Source organism: Vidua macroura, chromosome 1 (assembly GCF_024509145.1).
Source record: "Vidua macroura isolate BioBank_ID:100142 chromosome 1, ASM2450914v1, whole genome shotgun sequence".
NCBI classification, from domain to species: domain Eukaryota; kingdom Metazoa; phylum Chordata; class Aves; order Passeriformes; family Viduidae; genus Vidua; species Vidua macroura.
In genome coordinates this window covers 117,332,512-117,353,861 of record NC_071571.1, presented here as the reverse complement: position 1 = coordinate 117,353,861, position 21,350 = coordinate 117,332,512, and the positions used below count along the sequence as shown (strand labels likewise).

At 41.2% G+C, this 21,350-nt stretch overlaps 1 protein-coding gene across 1 annotated transcript in view; it reads right to left on the bottom strand.

Annotated features, from left to right (window-relative positions):
* RAB2A (RAB2A, member RAS oncogene family) overlaps positions 1 to 14,857 on the bottom strand; it is a 42,877-nt gene extending 28,020 nt beyond the window's left edge. The window contains exons 1-2 of the mRNA XM_053977458.1: positions 14,528 to 14,857; positions 2,369 to 2,440 (exon numbers count right to left, since the gene is read on the bottom strand). Of these exons, the coding sequence (XP_053833433.1) occupies positions 2,369 to 2,440; positions 14,528 to 14,573 (118 nt within the window). The 5' untranslated portion in view covers positions 14,574 to 14,857. The remainder of the gene's footprint in view (positions 1 to 2,368; positions 2,441 to 14,527) is intronic.
* Positions 14,858 to 21,350: the final 6,493 nt, after the last annotated feature.

The window sequence follows — 21,350 nt, the reverse complement described above, 5'->3', positions numbered from 1 at the left end:
GTGAATGACACTGCTCTTCCTGAAGTTGACTGCAAAGCCAGGGGAAGATCCTTGGACTACTACACATGTAAACACTGAAGGTTTTACCTGATCTCGAAATGTCACTATAGAGCTGCTGATTTAAATTCAACAATCATCTTAAATGTTTCTGCACACAACCCCGTAAAAAAAAAAAAAAAAAAAAAAAAAAAATTATCCTATTCCATCAAAATACATGCCAGGAAGAAATACTGAATTTGAAAAAAACACACACAGTTTGACATCAAGTTTGTTCTCAAAGAAGGAATAGAAGCTGATCAGGTTTACAATAAGGGCATGTCCTACAGGCAGTAGGCAAAACATCTAGAATGTTTACAATGGTCTATTTAATCAACACATTTTCAGGACTTTTAATACAACCATTAGGGCGTTTATTAGCTAAATTCAACCCACACCATCTCCCGCACAGGGGCATTCATATGACTTTGAATCCATGTTCTTTATTTATCTGTATTTCCAAATCTGTTTGGGTAACTGGGAGAACCTGGCCAAAAATACACACATGCCCACACTTTTAAGGAGGCATTTCCAGCCTCTTCTGATACCTAAAAACAGAGGCCAGACAAAAATCAAGGGGAATAAAAAGCAGTTATATTTATTGAAGGGCCTTCAGGTACATTTCAGGCAGAGTAAACCCCCACCCCTCAGGAGTTATACCCAAAAATGGATGACCAGTCACAGGTTTTCATACTTTTGTAAGCTTGGTCCATTTGGATATTGGGGGTTAATCTTCCAATTACAGCTTCAGGTAATGAACTCATTTACCCCAAGTTTGCTCCCCTCCCCAAATCACTTCTGTTTACATTTTCAGGGCCTGAGAGAGTAAGCAGTAAGGTGTCTTTGATATCCAGACCTAGAGAGAAATTGTTTTGTCTGACCAAAATTTGAAAACAGTAGCTAACACTCCATATGGAGTTTAGAGTTATATACTAAAGAATTGCAGGATTACAAATACATGAAAATATAAAAGCCAAAATCCTTCTTCCTTCCTTTTCAAGCTTCCCAGGCTCTATTACTACATCCCTCATTATATTACTTCTAGGTTCACCCCATCTTACTAGCTTCAATTTCTGCCCTGCTCCCAGATTTCAGCTAGCTGTATGCCAAGCGAAGAACTGGCACTACAACCACCCTGCTGAGGTGAAGCTGTTTCCCAGTGCCTATCAGTCTGAGGTGACAGGGCTGCCAAATGCATGAGTGATATATAAGGTGTCATATATTTGGCAGGCCTAAAGAAGAAAAGACGATAATAAGTCATGCTTCCCTAAAGTACTCAGGCTCTTTATTCAGCCAGCCTAACTGCTGCCAAGACCTCACAAATATCTGTAAACTCGTGTTAGTCAAAGAATTTGAACTATACAACAGGCACACACAAGGTGTGGAAGGACTGTCAAGAGAAAGAGAATTCATAATCAAACCACCTGATACATTCTGTTACATGAAGAAAATATGTTTATATTTCAAGCAGCTATTTCAGTACTCCCAAACATAGGAAGCCCACCTACTCCAGGGCACAAACTAAAAATAGAGACTAGGATACATTTTGTGCAAGGCTCATGATTAAAGCTGATAGGTTCCTTGAAAGAACATGAACAAGTTCAAAGGTTCTGCACCCTCCTCTGAGACTAGCATCTGTTATGCTTAACACCAAAACTCATCTGCAGACTAAACCTGCCCTCAGAAAAAAAATTAGTACCACACAATTCCCCTTATTTTGTGTGGAAAGATAAATAAAAGTTTGTATTATTTAATGTAGTTAGATCAGAGGCAATGCGTCAACATGCATTCGTTCCCCCAGTATCAAATCATACCTAACACAAACTGGTCCACATCCATTTGAAGAGTTGGGAAAGAAAATCCCTATCCTTTCCAAAAGCAAATAGATTCACACTTCAGTCCTCTATTCAAAAGTTAGTCTTCCCAAATAATTTTTTTTATTCATCTTTAAGGGTAACTTTGCTACAGTTTATCTGTAACTTGTCTTCAAGGTTTTGTGGCTAGGGGAGTATTACATTCCCTAGTGAAAAAATGCCACTTCCATCACCATCAGTGAACTTCGAGTTTGTACAATTCTTCTGTGCCCGCTTTTCTGAAGAAACAGTTTAGATACTGCAGCTATGAACTCTTTTAATTGTTTCAGATTGTACCCTCCCAGTAAAAAACCCCCAAAGTGACTTTACAAGCTAAAAAATACTCATTAGCTAGAGATTCACTGCCACCTTAATACAGCACAAATCCTGCACTTCTGCAGCACAACAAACTGATAAATGCATGCTAAGATACCCCAACCACTTAACTACTAATAGTGGGCAGCACAAAAAAGACCTACCAATAGTGAGATCGTGGACTGGTTGAAACCGCTTGTCTGTGAACTGTAACAATAAACATGATTTCCCAACACCTAAAAGAAAGAAAAGAAAAAAGTGTTAAATAAATTTTTAAAGAAGTCTGTAAAGGACTAATAGAAATTAATTTAAGGAAATATTACATTTTGCTTAAATGTAATTACTAGAACTGAAGGTATTAGATTTCACATATTTTGAAGTGTATGAAACTTTTTAATTACAGCTTTTAAAGTTCTAGAAACACTATAGTCAAAGCAGCTATTTTCAAAAATTGAACAAAAATGAATTATTCTTTTGAAAAAGTAGTTTTTCTTTAAAATTAAGAGAAAACAAGTTTTCTAACAGACCTTCAAAGTACCATTTTACATCCTCTTTCCACAATAATTACAAGGCTTGCTACTCCTCACAACCCTTTATCTGCTTCTCCTTCAGTACTTTCAGCTTTCTTCCAAGCTAACTATTTCCTCAATAGCATCAGTCTCCCATCTATCTCCTTATTTATCCACTGAGGTAACCACAGCAGGTCTGTGGCTCCTTATAACAACTATATGCTGCTGCCCACTGGTCCCCCACAGGCCAAAAAGCAGTCCAAGAAGAACTGGCAGCAGCTGAGTTTACATTACAGTCAGACAGATAACAAACATTGTCCCCCTCAGATAACCAACTTGGGTCAGAAATCAGCGTAACTACTTCCCATTACATGGACACTGGTCAGTAAATGGGCAATTTCTTCTCTATGTGAAAGCACAGAAAAGTAGAAGTTAATGCAGTCAGCAGGAGTACTCAAACTACCTAGGTTTGTAAATATACTACTTTTCACAGTTAATTTTTCCTTGTTTTACTTGGAGGGGTTATTCTTCCTGTTCTGCACAGTCAAACTTCCTTTTCAGCCTTTAAAATTTGACAGCAATATATTTGGTTTAAACTCTGAGCTATTATCACATAACATACTATAGTGTAGCATCCAAGTTTCTGCTGTACTTTGTTTTATCTGTCCAGCCAGATAAAGCTATTCTAGCCATGTACTAGAGATCAGCAACAACTCATCATAAAATACATATCTAGCAATAAAAGATAGCAAACAAAGAGATAGGAAAAGAGCCACGCTACTGACGAAAGATACACATACCAGAGGTTTGCATATAGTGACACTGGTCTTACTAGTACCAAATTCAGCACAGTTTTTTAGCATGGAAAACTATGTTTAGTATGGTTTAAAGAGGAAACAAAGCCTGCAGAAATATAATCACCACCTATCTTATTTTGGACTTTAATTCTAAGACCAGTAGCCAGTTTCAACCAAATCTAACAGAATTTAGTTTTGCATTTAGTTTTGTCACAAAATGAGTTGTGGCCAACTGATGGCACTCAGATTAATATCCCAAACAAGGCAGCAATTCCAACAGCCTAAGCCATTTGCTAGTGCTGCTGTCTCTACTGATCCTACAGTATGCTCCTGTCCATTTCTCCACACAGCTCAGATGAGTTCTGAAGCAATTTCAGTCATCCGCTGGGTTAGCATGCTAATCTGACAAGGGGAGTGACAAAGTAAACAGAAATGGCTTAATGCAGGGTCAGGCAAGCATAAGAGTTAGTTCAAATGAGGGAAAAGAAATGCAGCAGCCAGCAGATCAATAACAGAGTTGCATGGAACTGTAATCCAAGGCAAAATTTGCAGCATCTGCCTTACTAGATTTCTTTTCTTTAGCTTTCTGGCTTATGATGGCAAGCTGTCAGAACACAAGCAGCTTTGAAACAGGTATAGATTCTGTTCCTAAAAAATTAGTTAACCTAAGAGAAGTGGAGGGAAAGCACTGCAGGTAAAAAAGAAGGAAACAGAGAAAGGCAGAGTATGGGAGCTGTAGGGACAGAACATAAAACCGTACAAAACTTTAAAATATTAATAATTCTACTCAGAGAACAGCTCTTGTCACAACTGGTGAGCGAGCCTACCGGGGAGGGACTACGCTAGATCTGCTGTTTGCAAACAGAGATGGGCTGGTGAGAGATGTGGCTGGAGGCCATCTGGGGTATGGTGATCGTGAAATTAGACAATTTTCAGTATTTCATGAAACAAGAAGGGGCATAAAAAAAACTTTCACACTGGACTTCCCAAGGGCAGATTTTTGGCCTATTCAAGATACTTTTTCAGAGAGTTCCTTGGGAAGCAGCTCTTAAAAAGAAAGGAGTCCAGGAAGGACAGGCATGCTTCAAAACAGAAATCTTGAAGGCACAGGAACAGACTGTCCTTAATGTGCTGGAAGATGAGCCAACAAGGAAAACGACCAGCCTGGATGAGTAAGGAGCTCTTGAAGGAACTAAGGAAAAAAAAAGAAGATGTATCACTTTTGGAAGGGGGGTCAGGTATCTCTGGAAATGCTTAAGGGAATTGCTAGGTCATGTAGGAAAAAAATTAGAGAGGCAAAAGTCCAGATAGAACTCAATCTGGGCTCTTCTCTAAAGGACAATAAAAAATATTTTTAAAAATACACTAATGGCAAAAGGAAGGGCAAGGACAACCTCCATTCTCTATTAGATGCAAGAGGGAATTTCGTAACTGAAGACGAGGAAAAGGCAGAGGTACTTAACACCTTCTTTGCCTCAATTTTCAACAGAAAGATAGGTTGTCCTCAGGACAACTGTCCTCCTGGGCTGGTAGATGGTGTCAGGGAGCAGAGTAGCCCCCCTACTAACCAGGACAAAGCAGTCAAAGACCTGCTGAGACACTAAAATGTTCACAAATCTATAGGACCAGATGGGATCCATCCCAGGGTGATGGATCTCTCCATCATTTACCATCAGTCCTAGCTCAGATGGGAGGTCCCAGATGACTGGAAGCTGGCCAGCATGACACCCATCCACAGGAAGGGCTGGAAAGGAAGATCTAGGAAACTACAGGCCAGTCAGCCTGACCTTGGTGCCCAGCAACATTATGGAACAGATCATCCTGAGTGCCACATAGCACCCCTACAGGATGGCTGGGGCATCAGACCCAGCCAGCATGGATTTAGGAGAGGTAGGTTGATCTCCTTCTATGACCAGGTGACCCACCTGGTGGATGTGGGAAAGGCTGTGGATGTTGTCTACCTAGACTTCAGCAAGGCCTTTGACACTGTCTCCCACAGCATGCTCCTGGAAAATCTGGTAGCCTACAGCTTTGACAGATGCTCTCTTCACTGGGTTAACCACTGGCTGGATGGCTGGGCCCAGAGAGTGGTGGTGAACAGTGCTGCATCCAGTCACCAGTGGTGTCCCCCAGAGATCAGTGCTGGAGCCAGTCCTGTTTAATATTTTCATTGATGATCTGGATGAGGGGATGAGTCCACTATCAGCAAATCTGCAGATGACACTAAGCTGGGAGCATGTGCCAATCTGCTGGAGGGTAGGAGGGCTCTGCAAAGGGACCTAGAACAGTTGGATAGATGGGCAGAGTCCAGTAAGATGAAGTTTAACGAGTCCAACTGCCAAGCCCTGCATTTTGGCCACAAAACTCCCTGCAGTGTTATAGCCTGGGGATGAGGTGGCTGGACAGTGCCCAGGTGGAAAAGGACCTGGGGGTACTGGTTGACAGCCGGCTGAACATGAGCCAGCTGGTGGCCAAGAAAGCCAACAGCATCCTGGCCTGCATCAGGAATAGTGTGGCCAGCAGAAGGAGGGAGGTCACTCTTCCCTTGTACTCGGCACTGGTGAGGCCACACCTTGAGTGCTGTGTCCAGTTCTGGGCCCTCAGTTTAGGAAGGACATTGAGATGCTTGAGCACATCCAGAGGAGGGCAACGAGGCTGGTGAGGGGCTTGGAACACAAGCCCTATGAGGAACCACTGAGGGAGCTGGGGTTGTTTAGCCTGGAAATAGGAGGCTCAGGGATGACCTTATCACTCTCTACAACTCTCTGAAAGGTGGCTGTAGTCAGATGGGGGTCTCTTCTCCAGGCAACCACTGACAGAATGAGAGGACACTTTCTTAAGCTGCATTAGGGGAAGTTTAGGTTAGACATCTGAAAAAAATTCTTCACTGAGTGATTGGGCAATGGAATTGTCTGTCCAGGGAAGTGGTGGAGTCACTATCCCTGGATGTGCTGAAAAAAAGACTGGACATAGCACTCAGTGCCATGGTTTAGTTGAAGAGAAGGTGTTCGGTTAGGTCATTGGCTGGTCTTGATGATCTCAAAGCTCTTTTCCAACCTAGGTGATTCTGTGAATACTTATATACACGGATAACTTTTATATCACCAATGAAATAAAACTGCCCCATTGAAGAACATAATCACCACCTCACTTACAAAAAACCTTTAAGTCACATCAGAAATAGCTTTTGCCATTAACCTTGCAAAGTGATTTCAGTTTCAATGGATAGACCAAAACCAATCCAATATTCCTGCACCAATCTTACAAATGCTGGAATAGTATTTCAAAATCCAATTAACAAAATGACATTTTATTAGGTATTCCAGCACTAGCTCTCAAGTGGCAATCTGATATTTCTTCTCCTTCTAAGGCTGGTGACCAAGTCAGTTGAATTGAGCAAACACCAGCCTCAGCAGAGCAAAGATGACAGACAAGCACAGCCCCTTTGATGCAGGCCCTGTCTCAGACTGGCACAAGATGACAGCACCTCTAGTCACTCCACCATAGCAGTCCTTTTAGGAGCAGACTGATGGGCTCACACAGAGAAACAGAATAAATAACTAGCTTCTCTTTAATGCCATTCCTGCTAGTTCAGAACATTCTAACAAAAAACCCCATCTGAAAGTCCCTAAGTTTTGTACTGCTGTTGACTGAAATAGAGGTTTAATTTTAATTTTATGGTTTTAAGATATTGCACATTTGTATCACAAAAGTTCTTATGAAAATAGTTTGTAGCCCAAACACTTCCAGGGCTTGAGCTGACTCCCCTATCATAGACAGAAACATGTATCAGAGACAGGAGCTGTATATGAATGCCTGAGTAGTTTACCACCTTGTGACATAAACAGATGCTGCAAAGATCAGTTAACAGCTGCAGGCAGCTAATTCTATGGCATGCAGGTGGTTTAAAGTAACTACACCAGTTAACTCTAAGAACAGAGTGGCTGCTTACCAGGTATCTTGTTCACTTAGCACTGTAAATCTTACACCTGAAATGAGGCAGATACTGTGAGAAGTAGCTGAGAGCATTTTGATGACAGTTAATTGCAGAATGCAAAAGGAATAGATTCAGTTATTTATTAACCCATTCTTCATTTTACTGCCACAATTATTTTAATACAGCTTCAGATAAACCACCCCAGAAAAAAAAAAATCTAGTGTTTTCATATGAGAGAGCTTGGATACACTTCAACAACCAGAGTAAACAAAAGCTCTTGCTTAGGAACAAATGAAAACAATGGGTTACATGCTCAGAGGGAAGGTAGCTTGCTTCTTTGCAAGTGCCTGTTTTAGGATCCCTTCATTGCTTCTTAGCACTCAAACAATGATGGGAGTAGAGCTTGTGCTACAGTAATTTTATCCTCCAGCTCTAAATTCTGAACCAGCAGACTTGAGTTGATTCTCTAAATTCCTCTACCTCCCTTAACAGCTTTCTCTTAATCTGGGTGCTACTCTGCAGTCAGTTTCCTTAGACAAGGCATTGCCAGAACTTTACTGTTGTCCACTTCGGCCCAGCTTCAACGAAGCCTTTCCTTATATACTTGTGTTTATTTCAGGGCTCAGCAGTAAAACTACCCTTGTCACTCATACACAACAAGCTACACCAAGAAATGGATCCAGCACAGTACTACACTTATCCAAAACACCAGTACATGCATAAGACTAGGGTTACAGAAGACAGAGCAAAGGGAATGGTTATTCTTTTCACTAATAGGCTGCACTTGTAGCACTTAAAAAAGAACAGGTGATGATACAGCTGAGCCAGACTTTGACTAAGAGAGCTGACTTGCTTCCTTCTCCCTTTCCTGATTCCCTGTGAATAGGGCAAAGAAAGCTCAGTTACTAGCTGCAGAATCAGGTGTGTACTGTTGAATATGAGGAAAACTCCCAGGCTTTTCTTACCTCTAGACAAAACTCATCAGTGGTTCCTTCCACTGATGTTTGCCTTGAAAAGCTGACCTGGTTCAAAACTAAAAATGGGTCAAAAAAGAGGGTAAGGGGACGATAAAAGTTTCCTTACTCGCTCATCTAAGCACCAGTATAGTCCAAGAAAGGTGACAGAGGAAAAGAACTGCAGTAGTAGTCCTCTCAACTGTGGAATAAAAACTGAATGCTAAAGAAAAATCTCCTGTGTTAATCTGCCTGCTATCCCTGGTGAGTAGACTCACTCCTTCTCACACAGCTCCACCCCCTTAGCCTGAAGGGTGCTTGCACTCTTTTAAGCATACCTACTATTTGTTTAGTTTTGTTTTTCAAATCATCTTTGTAAGCTGAGCTGGCTCTCTGAAGGATCACAGAAGCAGTGATGCTGAAAGCTAAGAAGCAGCAGAGCTCATAGTTGAGACAAGAAGTGGTAACAAGGCCTACTCATTTTGGTAGCAGATAAACCCTGGATTAATTCAACAGTCTCACAGAACTGTTTTCCTTGTACTTGATGGTGATCAATCAGTCCACCACACACAGAGATGAAGACCTACTTCCCTTTGGCATCTTGCTCTCACTAATCTTCCTAGATCCAGTTTCCTTCCTTGAAAGTACTCCAGACTGTGGAAAGCACAGCCACAAGGCCTGATTCAGCCACTAAGTAAAAAGCTAACCAAAAAAAGGTAGTTTTCTACTGCATTACTGGATGGAACCCGATCATGGCAGACTATTAAAGTCACCACAAGGTAAGAGGAGCAAGAACTCCTTTCACACATAACCAACTATGTCAGCTTGGGTCCATGAAACCAGTGACACAATAACACCTGAGCTGAAACAAGCTTCCTACTTTCTTACCTTCCTTTAGAAAAACAAACAAAATAAATCTTAAAGATAGGGTAATGCAGTTTCAAATAATGGGCAAGATCATATATACAATTATTATATATATAATATATATATATATAATTAGATTATTATCTAGATGATACATATAAGAGCCCAGATTTTAAAACTAACTTCGACTTTAACCAGGTAATTAAACATTACAAATGTCACAAGATATATACCTTTAACCTGGTTTACGAGTCTGCAGAGCTTCCAGATGTTTCATAAGCCTTCTTCTTATCACAGGCTGCAATTCATTCTCTCTCCTCCCTTTCTAACCATAGCAGCTTTATGCATCTCTGGAAAGTGCAGTATTACCTTTTCATGGGCCTAGGCATAACAAGACGTGAACCTAAAGCAAAGATTTTTCTTAACTCTTCTCAGTCAGTTATGTCTTAGTCAGAACTCCACCATCAAAGCTTTATTTTTTTGGAGGGACAAACTAACACATTCCAAACTGTCATGTACAGAACAAAGGGAGTTCACATGCCAGTGCAAGCATGGACAAGAACAGAAGAAAAACAACCTCCAAAATCCTTCATGCTGCCTACGTAATTTTGGGAAAAGTAATAAAAATGGCTCTTTTAAAGTTGATTCAGCTTCAACACTTTAGCATTTTCAACAGCATATTTGAAGCCAATGATGTAAATTTTTCCTTTCTACATAACAATTAGCACAAGCCTACAAAGTTAAAGGAGCTGTTCAGCTTTACCATATTTCAGTTTGTATGGCACTGGTCCACTGCTAACTGTAAGTTTTATAAGTAAGCAAAAATTATTTCCAAATAAAATTAAGCTACATTTGAGTCTATAAAAAAAATTCTTAATGTTCTGCATGGTCACAACCAACTTAGAAACTGCCAGCCATTCATAATAACATGGTTTTAGATGAAATTGGAGGTGGGGTTGGGTTAGATTTTTTTGAGTGGCAAGGTGGTTTGGGGTTTCTTTTAAAGAAAGTGTTAGAATCAGTACAAGTGTGCACACTAGCAGCCTCATGAAACCATTCGTATGGACATATAGTTTGTTAATTCTAGTTAACAACTTCTAAGAGGCTAAGAGGGTGTTCCTATACAACACCTAATATCTGCTCTTTTGGGATTAAAGCATAATTGAAAGGGTCTCAAAGCAAGATATAAGTAGTACAGACCAGTACTCTTGTTTTCAGCACAAACAAGTTCTCAAGATATCACAGGGCATTAACACCAGCTCTGGTGAGATGAAAACCAGTTTAGCCAATAAGTCCTACTTGGAGAAAATAAGGGCAAAAGACTCTAGTCATACACATTACTAACTAATAATAGCTGCTGTTCCAGAAAAAAAATGCAAAGACCCTAGAAATATTTCACAAAGAGGATTGAAAAATACAGTAAATTCGATTGCTTAATTTCAACATTTGGAAGTCTCCTAGACAAGAGAAATTGTTGACTAGACCGCTTACTTTACTCTAGAGAGTGAGAATTAGATCACCAAGCAACTATATTTTCTTTCATCATCCCCTCCTAATAAGAATAACTTAGAGACACTCTTGGTCTAGGAGCAGCAACTGTCTGCTGAAATTGAAAGGCAAGTGAAAGTCCATTATGCAAAAAGCTCAGAGAGTTGCTGCAGTAACACATTTAAGAAAAACAGGTGGACCTGCTCCTGGAAAATGCAGCAACACTGACCCTAAAAAGACATTGAGATAGGCTACAAATGACAAGTTATGTTGATGGCAAGAAATCTGACCATTGCAAAACTGGTACTTGAGGTATCCTAAAGTTCAGGAGCTGGAGGAATGTTTCAGGAGGTGGAATCTAGCAAACATACTCCAATATAAGAAAATTCTGGTTAATGTGTATTATTCTGAAAAAAATATTCCAGCTCTCACTTTCAAAGAAATCTTGTTATCATTCCCAGTTTATTCCCACATGGTACATTGCTGATAACAAACATGTCAGTGAAGAAGATTTTACCATCATAAAGAAAAATATCTAAAAGATAAGATTTTGTCATCATACAGAAAAAGATCTAAAAGAAAAAAATGACAGACTTTCAGTCACCAACTGCACAAACAGACAATTCTCATATGCCAACAGTATTTATCCTAGTTCAGATCAAAGACCATCTCAACTTCAACTGGTGGCCAAAGGCAGATGTATAGGGAAGAGTGGATGAAGACACCAACTCCTACTGGCAATCAAAATCAAAGACACCATGAACCATAAAGGCAAAGGTCTCAGAGGTACAGTCCTATGCAGCATGCACCACACATGCTTCTAAATTCATTTGCAAATTCCTATAATGCTTTGGAAATAGCCAGATCAAAGGATTTTTCCTTGTAAACTCTCACAGTAGCCACTATTCCATTGTACTTGTATTTTTCTCTTAAAATTCCATAGCTACTGTCCCACTGCTACAACATAAAAACACACGGATTAATGGCAATGTTTTTTAGTACCTGGCATACAGCCATGCCATTTCAGGTCTCTCCCATAAAAGAAAACTAACAAGATCCTAAACCAGTTCCAATTATACAGAAAACCATTTTTATATATTAAAAAATACAGTTAAGAACCAGATTAGAAGCAATCCCATGTTCATAAAGCTACCATTTCTAAAGTATCAGAAAAAAAAAAAAAAAGAGTCAGTTAATACAAATGACCAATGAAACAGGGAACACAAAGGGACAAGAACTGTTGAGCACAAGGCAGTCTTGCACAGTCAGTCTCTGTGGCTGTAATTTTAAGAGACTGAGATCATCCTGAATTCCTGTGTTTAGGCAGATGAAAGCATGTGGAATCACAACTCAGAGAAGGCACATACAGGTGTCTTGTTTAACTCCAGGGGGGTTTCATTGGTTTGCTTATGGATCGAACAACTTTGTTTTTTAGTGCTGAAAGAGGAGCTAAATGTTAACATCAGTCCTCAGCTGAGTCTCTTAGTTTTCTCCTACAGTTTGTTTACAACTAACTGCTGAGTCACCAGGCAGCTGAGGCATTCCCAAAGACTCTAAATCAAATACCAAAAACAAATTTCTTGATTGCTATGAAATCTACATGGTCTGCAAGGCCAGTGGCATATCTTCACTGGCTAGAACGCTGTGGAAACCACGATGGGAACCGAAGAGGACAGTCATGATCCACTTTTAATTTCCATTGTCAGGACTTTGAGTTCAACTGCCTTCATCTGAGGAAGAGCATTAATATCTAGACTACCACCATCATCTTGGCAACTGTGCACAACACAAATTGGCTCTTCAGTACTAGCTCTATTAGAACACTTAAAAGGCTCACAGGAGACCTAAATAAAAGCAAAACTAACTTACCACTATTGACATATTCAATTCACTTCAAGAATAATCATTGCAGTAGTTTTAATTAGCTTCCTGTAGCAACTCAAGAATACAAGACACAGGAATTAAAAAAAAAAAAACAACAACTAACCAAAAAGCCAACAGCAAATCTGTGAACCGTTTTCCTCTCTGTGTTTCCTTTCTCTTACTCTTCTGATATTTGGCTCTTAAGCAGCTGCAACAACTTCAGAAATGACACATCCATTCTGTATTTCACATTTCAAGCAACTCAAATTCAAGAGTGCAGCACAGACTATTACACTGAGGATATTTCTTTGTAAAAATTTAATCAGTATACAATCAATGTACCAAAGCAACTGTAAGCTTCTGTCTACCACTTTAATGACTACAGTTTTTAGAGATTCACCAGAATTGGCCACCTGTTGTGACGCACTATCATTCTGAACTGTGCACTACCGTCTTGCATCACACTGGCCTGACAAACCTCTTCTTACTTCTCCCGAATTTGCACAGGTAATATCCTGTCCTGGCTTGATGAACTGCCACCCAAGTAAACACTCAACAAAAATCAGAAATTTCAGTTATCATCTACAGCCTAAGGCTTTCAACATGATCATTACAGCTGTGATATATTTCTAATTATTCACTTGTACTACAGCTGCTACTGCAGAAGCCTAAAAAAGCTTTCAGAATTTAAATGTACATTTAAAAAGCAGATAAAAGTCATACAGTAGTTGCACCCAGTGTATTTAACAACCTCATGTGTAATGCAACTACAATGTATAATTATACTCCACCAACAGATAATTTGGTTCATAGGTATGAAGTACAACTATGAAGGCACCCTCAGAATAGCACCTAAAAAAACAGGTGTGTCATCAAACTTATTAAAGAAGGCATTTAGACAGGTATGAGGAAAACAGCAAGGAAAACACACAATACACAGGTACAATGGTTAACTAAGTCAGCTACCTTGTCCTGACAACAGTTTGATCAAAGTATGCTACTCCCATCCATACGAGGCCAAAGAAGCATAAAATGTATTAGCAAAGGGGCTTCAAGCAGCAACTCCTACCAGCATATGGCTAGGCCAACAGCATTTATAAGCACCATTACTTCTCCTGCAGCAGCCAGTTACAAATAGAATGGAGTAAGTTTTTTGAGAAATGTTCATGGCTAGGTTGGATGGTGCCTTAACCAATGTGGTCTAATGGGAGGTGCCCCTGCCCATAGCAGGGGGGGATTGTGACTAGATCATCTTTAAGCCCTAGTCTAACCCCTTGACAGTCTATGATTCAGTATGTTTCTAAAAAGTAACAAGAATCATCTGGAAAAGCAGTGGTGTGTGTACATACATACACATAAAAAAAGAGGTCCTTTAAATTAGACTGGAAGAGCCAGGGCTTTTAATTTTTCTTTGACAGCATGTCTTCACACAGTTTGCTACAGAGCTCCAGCCGAGACTGAAAAGAGCATCCTTGCAGCCTGAGCTGAAGGTAACTCGCAGCAATGAGACAGAAACTCATCACGAAACTGGGGGAGGAGTGTGGCCTCGCTACCACAAGGCTGCAAACCACGGGCACTACCCAGCTCTAAGTTTCGTCGTGACAGCGCCTTCTTCCTCTCCGCTGGCCTGCTCTGCTGCCGCAGCCAGGGCCGTGACACAGCCCGAGCTGCCCCGCGGTCCGTCAGCCAGGCCCGGAGGCGGCTGCCAGCGGCCCAAGGCCATCGGGAGACAAGGCCGAGGCCGCGGGCGGGGCCCGGCGCAGAGGCGGGGGGGAGACACCGCCTCTTCCTCGCGCGGAGCCACCACGTCGGCGGCACTTGCCAACACTGCGGAAATGGGCGCGGGGAGCCCGGCCTTCCTCTCCGCCTCCCGCCCCGCTCCGGCCCTGCCCGGGCCGGGCTCACCCACCTGTGTCTCCGATGATGATGTACTTGAAGAGGTACGCGTAGGCCATGGCCGCTCCCGGGCTGCCGCTCCCGGGCTGTCCCGCTTTCGCTCCGGCGTGACGCGCGCGCTCGCCGCCCGGGCTCGCGCTGCGGAGAGGCGGAAACGGGTTAACGGCCCCCGGGCGGCGCCTCCGCCCGCTCGCTCCCTCCTACCTCCGCCCCCGCGCCGCCGCTGGCGGAGGGGCTCTCTGCTCGCTCGGTCCTGCTGTCCGCCCTCCCTCGCTCCGTCCCGCCGCGGTCCCCGCAGGTGCCGGGAAAGCCGGAACGCGGCGACGGCGGCGAGAACAATAAACAGGCGCCGAGCGGCCCCCGGACCCTCCGGCGACGTCAGCGCCCGCCCCCTCACGCCGCCCCGCCTCCGACCCGGAAATGCTGAGGCGCGAGGCCGCCTCCCGCCGCGCGCTGGGCGGAGCCTCGCCCCCCGCCCCCCGCAGGACTGAGGGCGGCGCCGGCGGCTCCGGCTCGGGGGCTTCGTGGAGCTGCCGTCCCGGAATCCAGAATCCATCAGGCTGGGAAAGACCTCTGGGGTCATCGAGGCCACCCGTGACCAAACGCCACCATGTCAACTAGACCGGGGCATTGAGTGCCACATCTAGTCTTTCCTTATCAGGGACGGTGACTCCACCACCTCCCTTGGCAGCCCATGCCAATGTCTAAGCACCCTTTCTGTGAAAGAGTTCTTCCTAATCTCCAACCTAAATCTCCCCTGGCACAGCTTGAGACTATGTCCTCTCATACATACTGTCGCTGGTCGCATGGGAGAAGCAGCCGACCCTCACTTGGTTGTAACCTCCTTTCAGGGAGTTGTAAAGAGTGATGTCACCCACCCCTGAGCCTCTTTTTGTCCAAGCTAAACCCCAGCTCCCTCAGCCGCTCCTCACGGGATTGGTAGTCCAGACTCATTGCCCTTCCTTGGACCAGCTCCAGCACCTCAATGTCCTTCCTAAGTTGAGAGGCCCAAAGCATAAGCCCTCTGAAAATAGCCAGCAATGAGCTGTTTGGTACAAGTTTATCTTCATCACATGAGTTCTGGCCTGAAAGGGTTTTTTCACTTTCTGTTTCTGTCTTTCCTCACTGAACTGAAAGCAATGAGCTAGGGGAGTAACCTAAATTCACAGCTGGTGTATAGGATTTAGAGTTCGCATGGGGTTGGTGAGCTGGAAGAGGCTTCAAGGTCTTCCGTAGTCTCAGCTGCTTCATGAAGTGTCCAGTGTACCCTGACCTTTGGATCTAAAACAGTCAAAGGCAGCTTGGCTCATGTATCACATCCACACCGAGGCTACATCAGATGCCTGGCAAGGGTAAATGTGGCAGGGCACTTGAGACAGATCATACTGATGATGTTTTGGGATTCCCTTCAGCTCAGCTGTGTGGGCTGGCAATACTGTTCAAGAGCCATTGGCACATTCTTCATATAAACTGACATTTTACTCCCCTTCTGGCTGTCTGGTAGAATGGGAGTAAAAGGTGTCTGTCTTTTAACTTTGTAGAGGTTTTTATTTGTGGTCAACAGCTTGGACAACGTTGACCTACGTGGCTTCTAACAGGTGTGCATCCAACTTACTTGTAAAAACCTTCAATAAAGCTGATTGTGCCAAATCCTGTTGTCATATTTCATGACCTGAAACCCAAAATTAATCTTTTTTTTTTTTTTTTAAATCCTGTCTACTGTGGATGTGCAAATGCCCTCTGCCCCCAAGCAACACTAGAAAGTGGAAGGAGCTCCTTTATATATTATAAACATATCTACCTTTTCCACATGAAAAATTCTGACCACTTGTCAGATGTTTGCCTCCTATTTTTTTTCTCCTCTGTACTTCTCCTAATTTCTCAACATTATTTATTAAGCATACAGCCCAAAACAGTAGTTCTCATGTGTCTCTAATCAGCCTCATCACCTTAAAACTGGCAAACGAGTATTTCCAGTCTTGCTCCTCTCTGAACGTGGTTTTCTTTTTTTGTTTTTTTTTTTTTTTTTTTTTTTTTTTTTTTTATTAACAACATCTGAATTTAATTTTTGGTACTAGATGCCTATTCTAGACGGTTACTACTCAAATGTATCTATACATTTGGTATGTCTTTATTAGCACTGTTAAATTTCAATTTCAACTTGCTAAATTTCAATAGTTTTGATAATGGCTACTCAGCTTAGCAAAAATATTTGATTTTTTTTTCTCTTTTCATATTATCTCTGCCATTTTGTTACCCAGCCTGTTCATGACAATATTGAATAGGTCTTGCATGGACAGGACAGAACACTGAGAAGTGGCTTGTGAAATTTTCTCCTAGTTTAAAAACCCTCTCCATGCCAAAAAGAGCCATTTCTCTATTATTTTATTTGCAAGTAGTTTCAATATACATTTTTGTTAATAAACAATTCCTAGCCAGAATGAGTTTTCTCAGAGAAGCAGGTTTTTGCCTTGCTTCCTGTGAAAGTTAGGCTTCTGTTTTCACCTATCCCTGTGTGTCTCTGCTTCCTGCCCTAATAATGATCATTAAATCTGGTATCTGGATGGAGCAGGGTACCTCAGCTGAAGGAAAGGCTGCAGTTGCGGTCAGCTGTCAAGCCCAATCAAGAATTCACACTAAAACAAGTCTTCTCAAGTGCTCCCTCAGCAGCTAAGCCCTTCATCTGGCATTCATGCTGTTGGCATGGGTTTGTGTGACCTCAACCACTGGAGACAAAGCTGTAGGAGATCAGGCCATAAGCAGATAAGATCTCATCCAGTATAAGTAAAGGTTGCTGCTTCTAGGGATGGGGCAGCCCTGCTCCTCCTAATCTGTTTGTGGACCCTCCCTTGTTCTGGCACTGTGAGAGTCATCTGCTGAATAGGAGAAGTGGCTAAGTTTTCATTTTTCCATATTAGCTTTCAGGCAAAATCATCCCGGTGTACCACAGCCACACCAACAAACTTAATAACCTCATCAGTTGGATCCCATCTCTGTCCAGCCATCACTGCTCCCAAAGGGTCCTGTGGTTGTGAAGACTAAAGCTCACTCTATCAGATCAGTCATGCAGACAGGTATCAACTCTCAGGATGAGGTCTCTCCTGTAGCTGCCTCCCCTGTGACTGGCAGGATGAAATAGAACTGTGTGAACTTTCGTGGCCTTCACCTTTCCTTCAGAGCTCTGTTTTTGTTCATAACATACTCCAAGTCTCCATTAGTACTATTGGGGATTCCTACATAATTGAGCCACAAAACGTATTACTCTGAGGGTTGGTCAAGCCTTGACAATCTGTCCTCAACATCCCAGGGTGAAAAGTTTCAAGTGTGTTTGATGGTGACAGACTTTTTAATAGGGTCTGTAGCGATAGGATAAGGAGTAATGGTTTTAAACTGAGAGAAGGCAGATTTAGACTAGATATGTGGAAGAAATTTTTTTTAGTGTGAGATTGTTGAAGCACTGGAAAAGGTTGCCCAGAGAGGTGGTAGAAGTCCCATCCCTGGTTGGAGAGGGCTCTCAGCAACCCGATTAAGTTGAAGATGTCCCTGCTTATTGCAGGGGGGTTTGGGCTCAATGGTCTTTAAAGGTTCTTTCCAGCCCAAACTATTTTATCATTGTATGAGTGCATGATTCTATGATTCTGTTTACCTCACTAATGGGATTTGGTCTCATAGTTCCCAAATTATGTGATCTGCCAGACTTCTAGACAAGCCAAATTGGCCTGATGTAATTGAATGAGATCTGGTAAGAAAAGGGAATTCTGTTTTGTAGAGCTGAGATTTGGTGATGGGGAGAAAATACAGACAGTGCAGAATGCCTAGTGAGATGGAAGGTGCCTTTAACATCACGGCTGAGCTGTCTGACAGCCGACAGGTGGGTTCAGTTCAGAGGGAAGGCAGCCCTACCTGTTTGTGCTTTGGCAGCCTGGAGAGCCAGACAGTAACCAGCTTGCAGGTGAGTCACATGGCAGGGCAGTGCCCCACTGACTTCAGTGGCTGCTCAGCTTGGGCCAACAGCTGCACCATGGACAGATAACCAGGCCTCTGCTGGTTAGCCGTTAGCCAGGCAGCCAAGCTGTTCTGTGGAGTACTTCAGTCATTTGTGATGGTTAGGGATAGTTATTGCATCAGTGTTGGGGATAGTTTTTGAATCAGTGTTTGGTAGAGGTTTGGAAGGATAATGTGCAAGAATTTGTTGTTTATGCTATCCCATGGTAAGTACAAGCTAATTTGCTGCTGGAGAAGAGACTGTTCCTAACTTACTGAATGTTAGCCGCTCTTCTACAAATCTGAGATGCCTCCAACTAGAGATTAATGCAAAATTGATTTTTCTCCAAGTTATGTGTACCATATATCATATTAAGTACTGATAAGAGGCATGCAAATAGCTACTGTAATAATTTTCATGTTTTTACTTCTCACCTGCTAAATTTACCTTTTCCAGAGAAATTAATATCTTCTTTTGTTAAGCATTAATACTTTGATAAAAGGCTACCATGTAGTCAGACTCACTTATTAAAAAAAATGTTAGCCAGTTGATATAAAAGAAGCATTGGTAATTCAGTATTGAAGAATTGCAGAGGATTGTTTTTCTTTACTTTTTTTTTTTTTTTTGGTAATGTTATCATGACTGCTCATCTGAAATTATTTTACATCACGTGATGAAATATTTCATTATGATGACTGTGACGGGATCATATTCTGGCAAATATGGGAAAGTTTCTGGATACACTTTGGAAAACTGTAACTTGCTGGTTTTTTTGTGTCACTCAGTTTTTTCCTGAATTTTCCACTTAGCAAACTCGTTTGGGGTTTATAGGCTTTGCATGATCCTTACCACTAAAAATACTACTTAGGAAAGAGGCTTGGAGTCATCCAAAGCTCGACATACTCTCCAGAGCAAAGCATTAGACTGGATTTTTTCAATGGAAAATAAAACACAAAAGCAGAACTCTATCATAACATTTGAATACAATCACTTTAATTATATTTTGTACAGTTGTATCATTTAACTGTTAGAAGTAAATCTCTACCTGCACTTCAGTCTAGCTTAAAATTTTTAAATCATTCAGTTGTACAGTTAAATTTTCTATACAGATGCTGAATAGGAAATGCTATTTTCTGGTTCCTGTCATTTAATTTGTCTGCACGTACTTCCTCTGAACATTAGGCGTATGCTATAATTTTTCTTATTTGTGAATTTTAAGATTAGACTTGTATTATACTTAAGAAACAAGGCAATATACAATATATTTTATTTATTATAAATGTTGAGAATGGCACCCCACTTCATATGGAAATAAATATAGAGAGCAGATCCTGCAAGAAGACAAATATAGCTAAATCTCAATGAAGATCTGCCTTTGTAAAGATAATTTTTAAATACATGTTAAGCCCGTGAAGGTGAACTGGAGACAACTTCTGAGTCGAGTAGGTAGAAATCCATGTTTGTGAGTGATATGTGGCTTGGGTTTTGCAGGTCCTAGATCAGGCAGCTTTGGCTGAGATTTCAGCTATCAGCTGGATATGTGTGCATAGTTTACATTGGTACTTTTGATCTAGTGGAAAAAGAGGTTTGGAAATTAGTTTCTTTTTTAAAAATATTCCTTTACAATAGTGTAGTATTTAACTAACAGCTTAAATTAAATGCTCTTGACTAAACATTGAAAATAAAATGCCACATTTGTCCAGTCACTGTAATTATAGAATGCTTTATTACAGTTCAATTACATTGATAAGTAATTTTTGGAAGTGAAAAATTCAGTTCTAATAGCACTTTTTTGTTTTCAAAATATTATCTTGAGACTAAAGGCAGTGCAACAAAAAGTAAAATATAGTTCTAGAGTTTCCAGCTGTATTCATGTTTTACGTTCTTGCTCCCCTGGAAATATTTGCATGATGTCTGCTTTATCCCTGTTTATTTATTAATGACCTTTGCCACTGTTATCATTTCACCCTGTTTTTCCTTGCAAATAACCTTGTTTTTCACTGCCTTGATGTAATAATAAACAGTTTGATAAGACTGCATGTGATAAATTTTAATACACTTTTCCCTTAAAAACAGGGAAAACAATAAGATCCTTGAAATAACCTTGAAATGCCTAAAAACTGACTGAAAAGACATGTTGAGTTTTTTAAAACTTATTCTCAGGAGCGTTACAAAACATGTGCTTGTGTAACAAGATTCACAAAAGCATGGAGTAGTTGTGCTAAACAATGTCAGAGATCCATGCAGAAGCCTACTTAAACTGCCATCAGGGTAAATTTTCAGTATTTTTTTTACTTTAGAGACAGTTTTTTTTCTTAATTTTTTTAGATGTCTTTTAAAAGTTGTTTTGGCAATGCTTTCAGAAAGAGAAAGTGGAAGATAAAGTTACGACACAGGCTCACAGAAGTGAAAATAATTGTGAAGACTTCCTGTTTACTCACAGCAGGAAGTGAGAAAACTTTATTGAAACTGATTTGCTTGAAAAGGAATAGGAGTAGGTAAGCTTGGTTACACTTTTCTAGTCAGATGTATTTAATGGTTAAAAATAAAATTTTTAATTTCTTTTCTTCTTCTCTTCTACCAGTAATGACTTTTTTTTTTTTTTCCATACACCCCTATTGATGTTTTTTGATGGCTATAGAAAGTATGGAACTGTCTAAGACTCTGGAATCAGCAGAGTTGTTAAAGGATCTGAGCTGAGGATATAATAGGGACAGTGTCACAGAAATTATCTTTTTCCAACAAGATATTAGCAGATAATCTACCCTACATTTTTTTTTTTAAAAGGTGTAATAGCAATTTTTGGTAATTCTAACAGAACTGTTTGTATATAAACCATGTCTAAAATTAT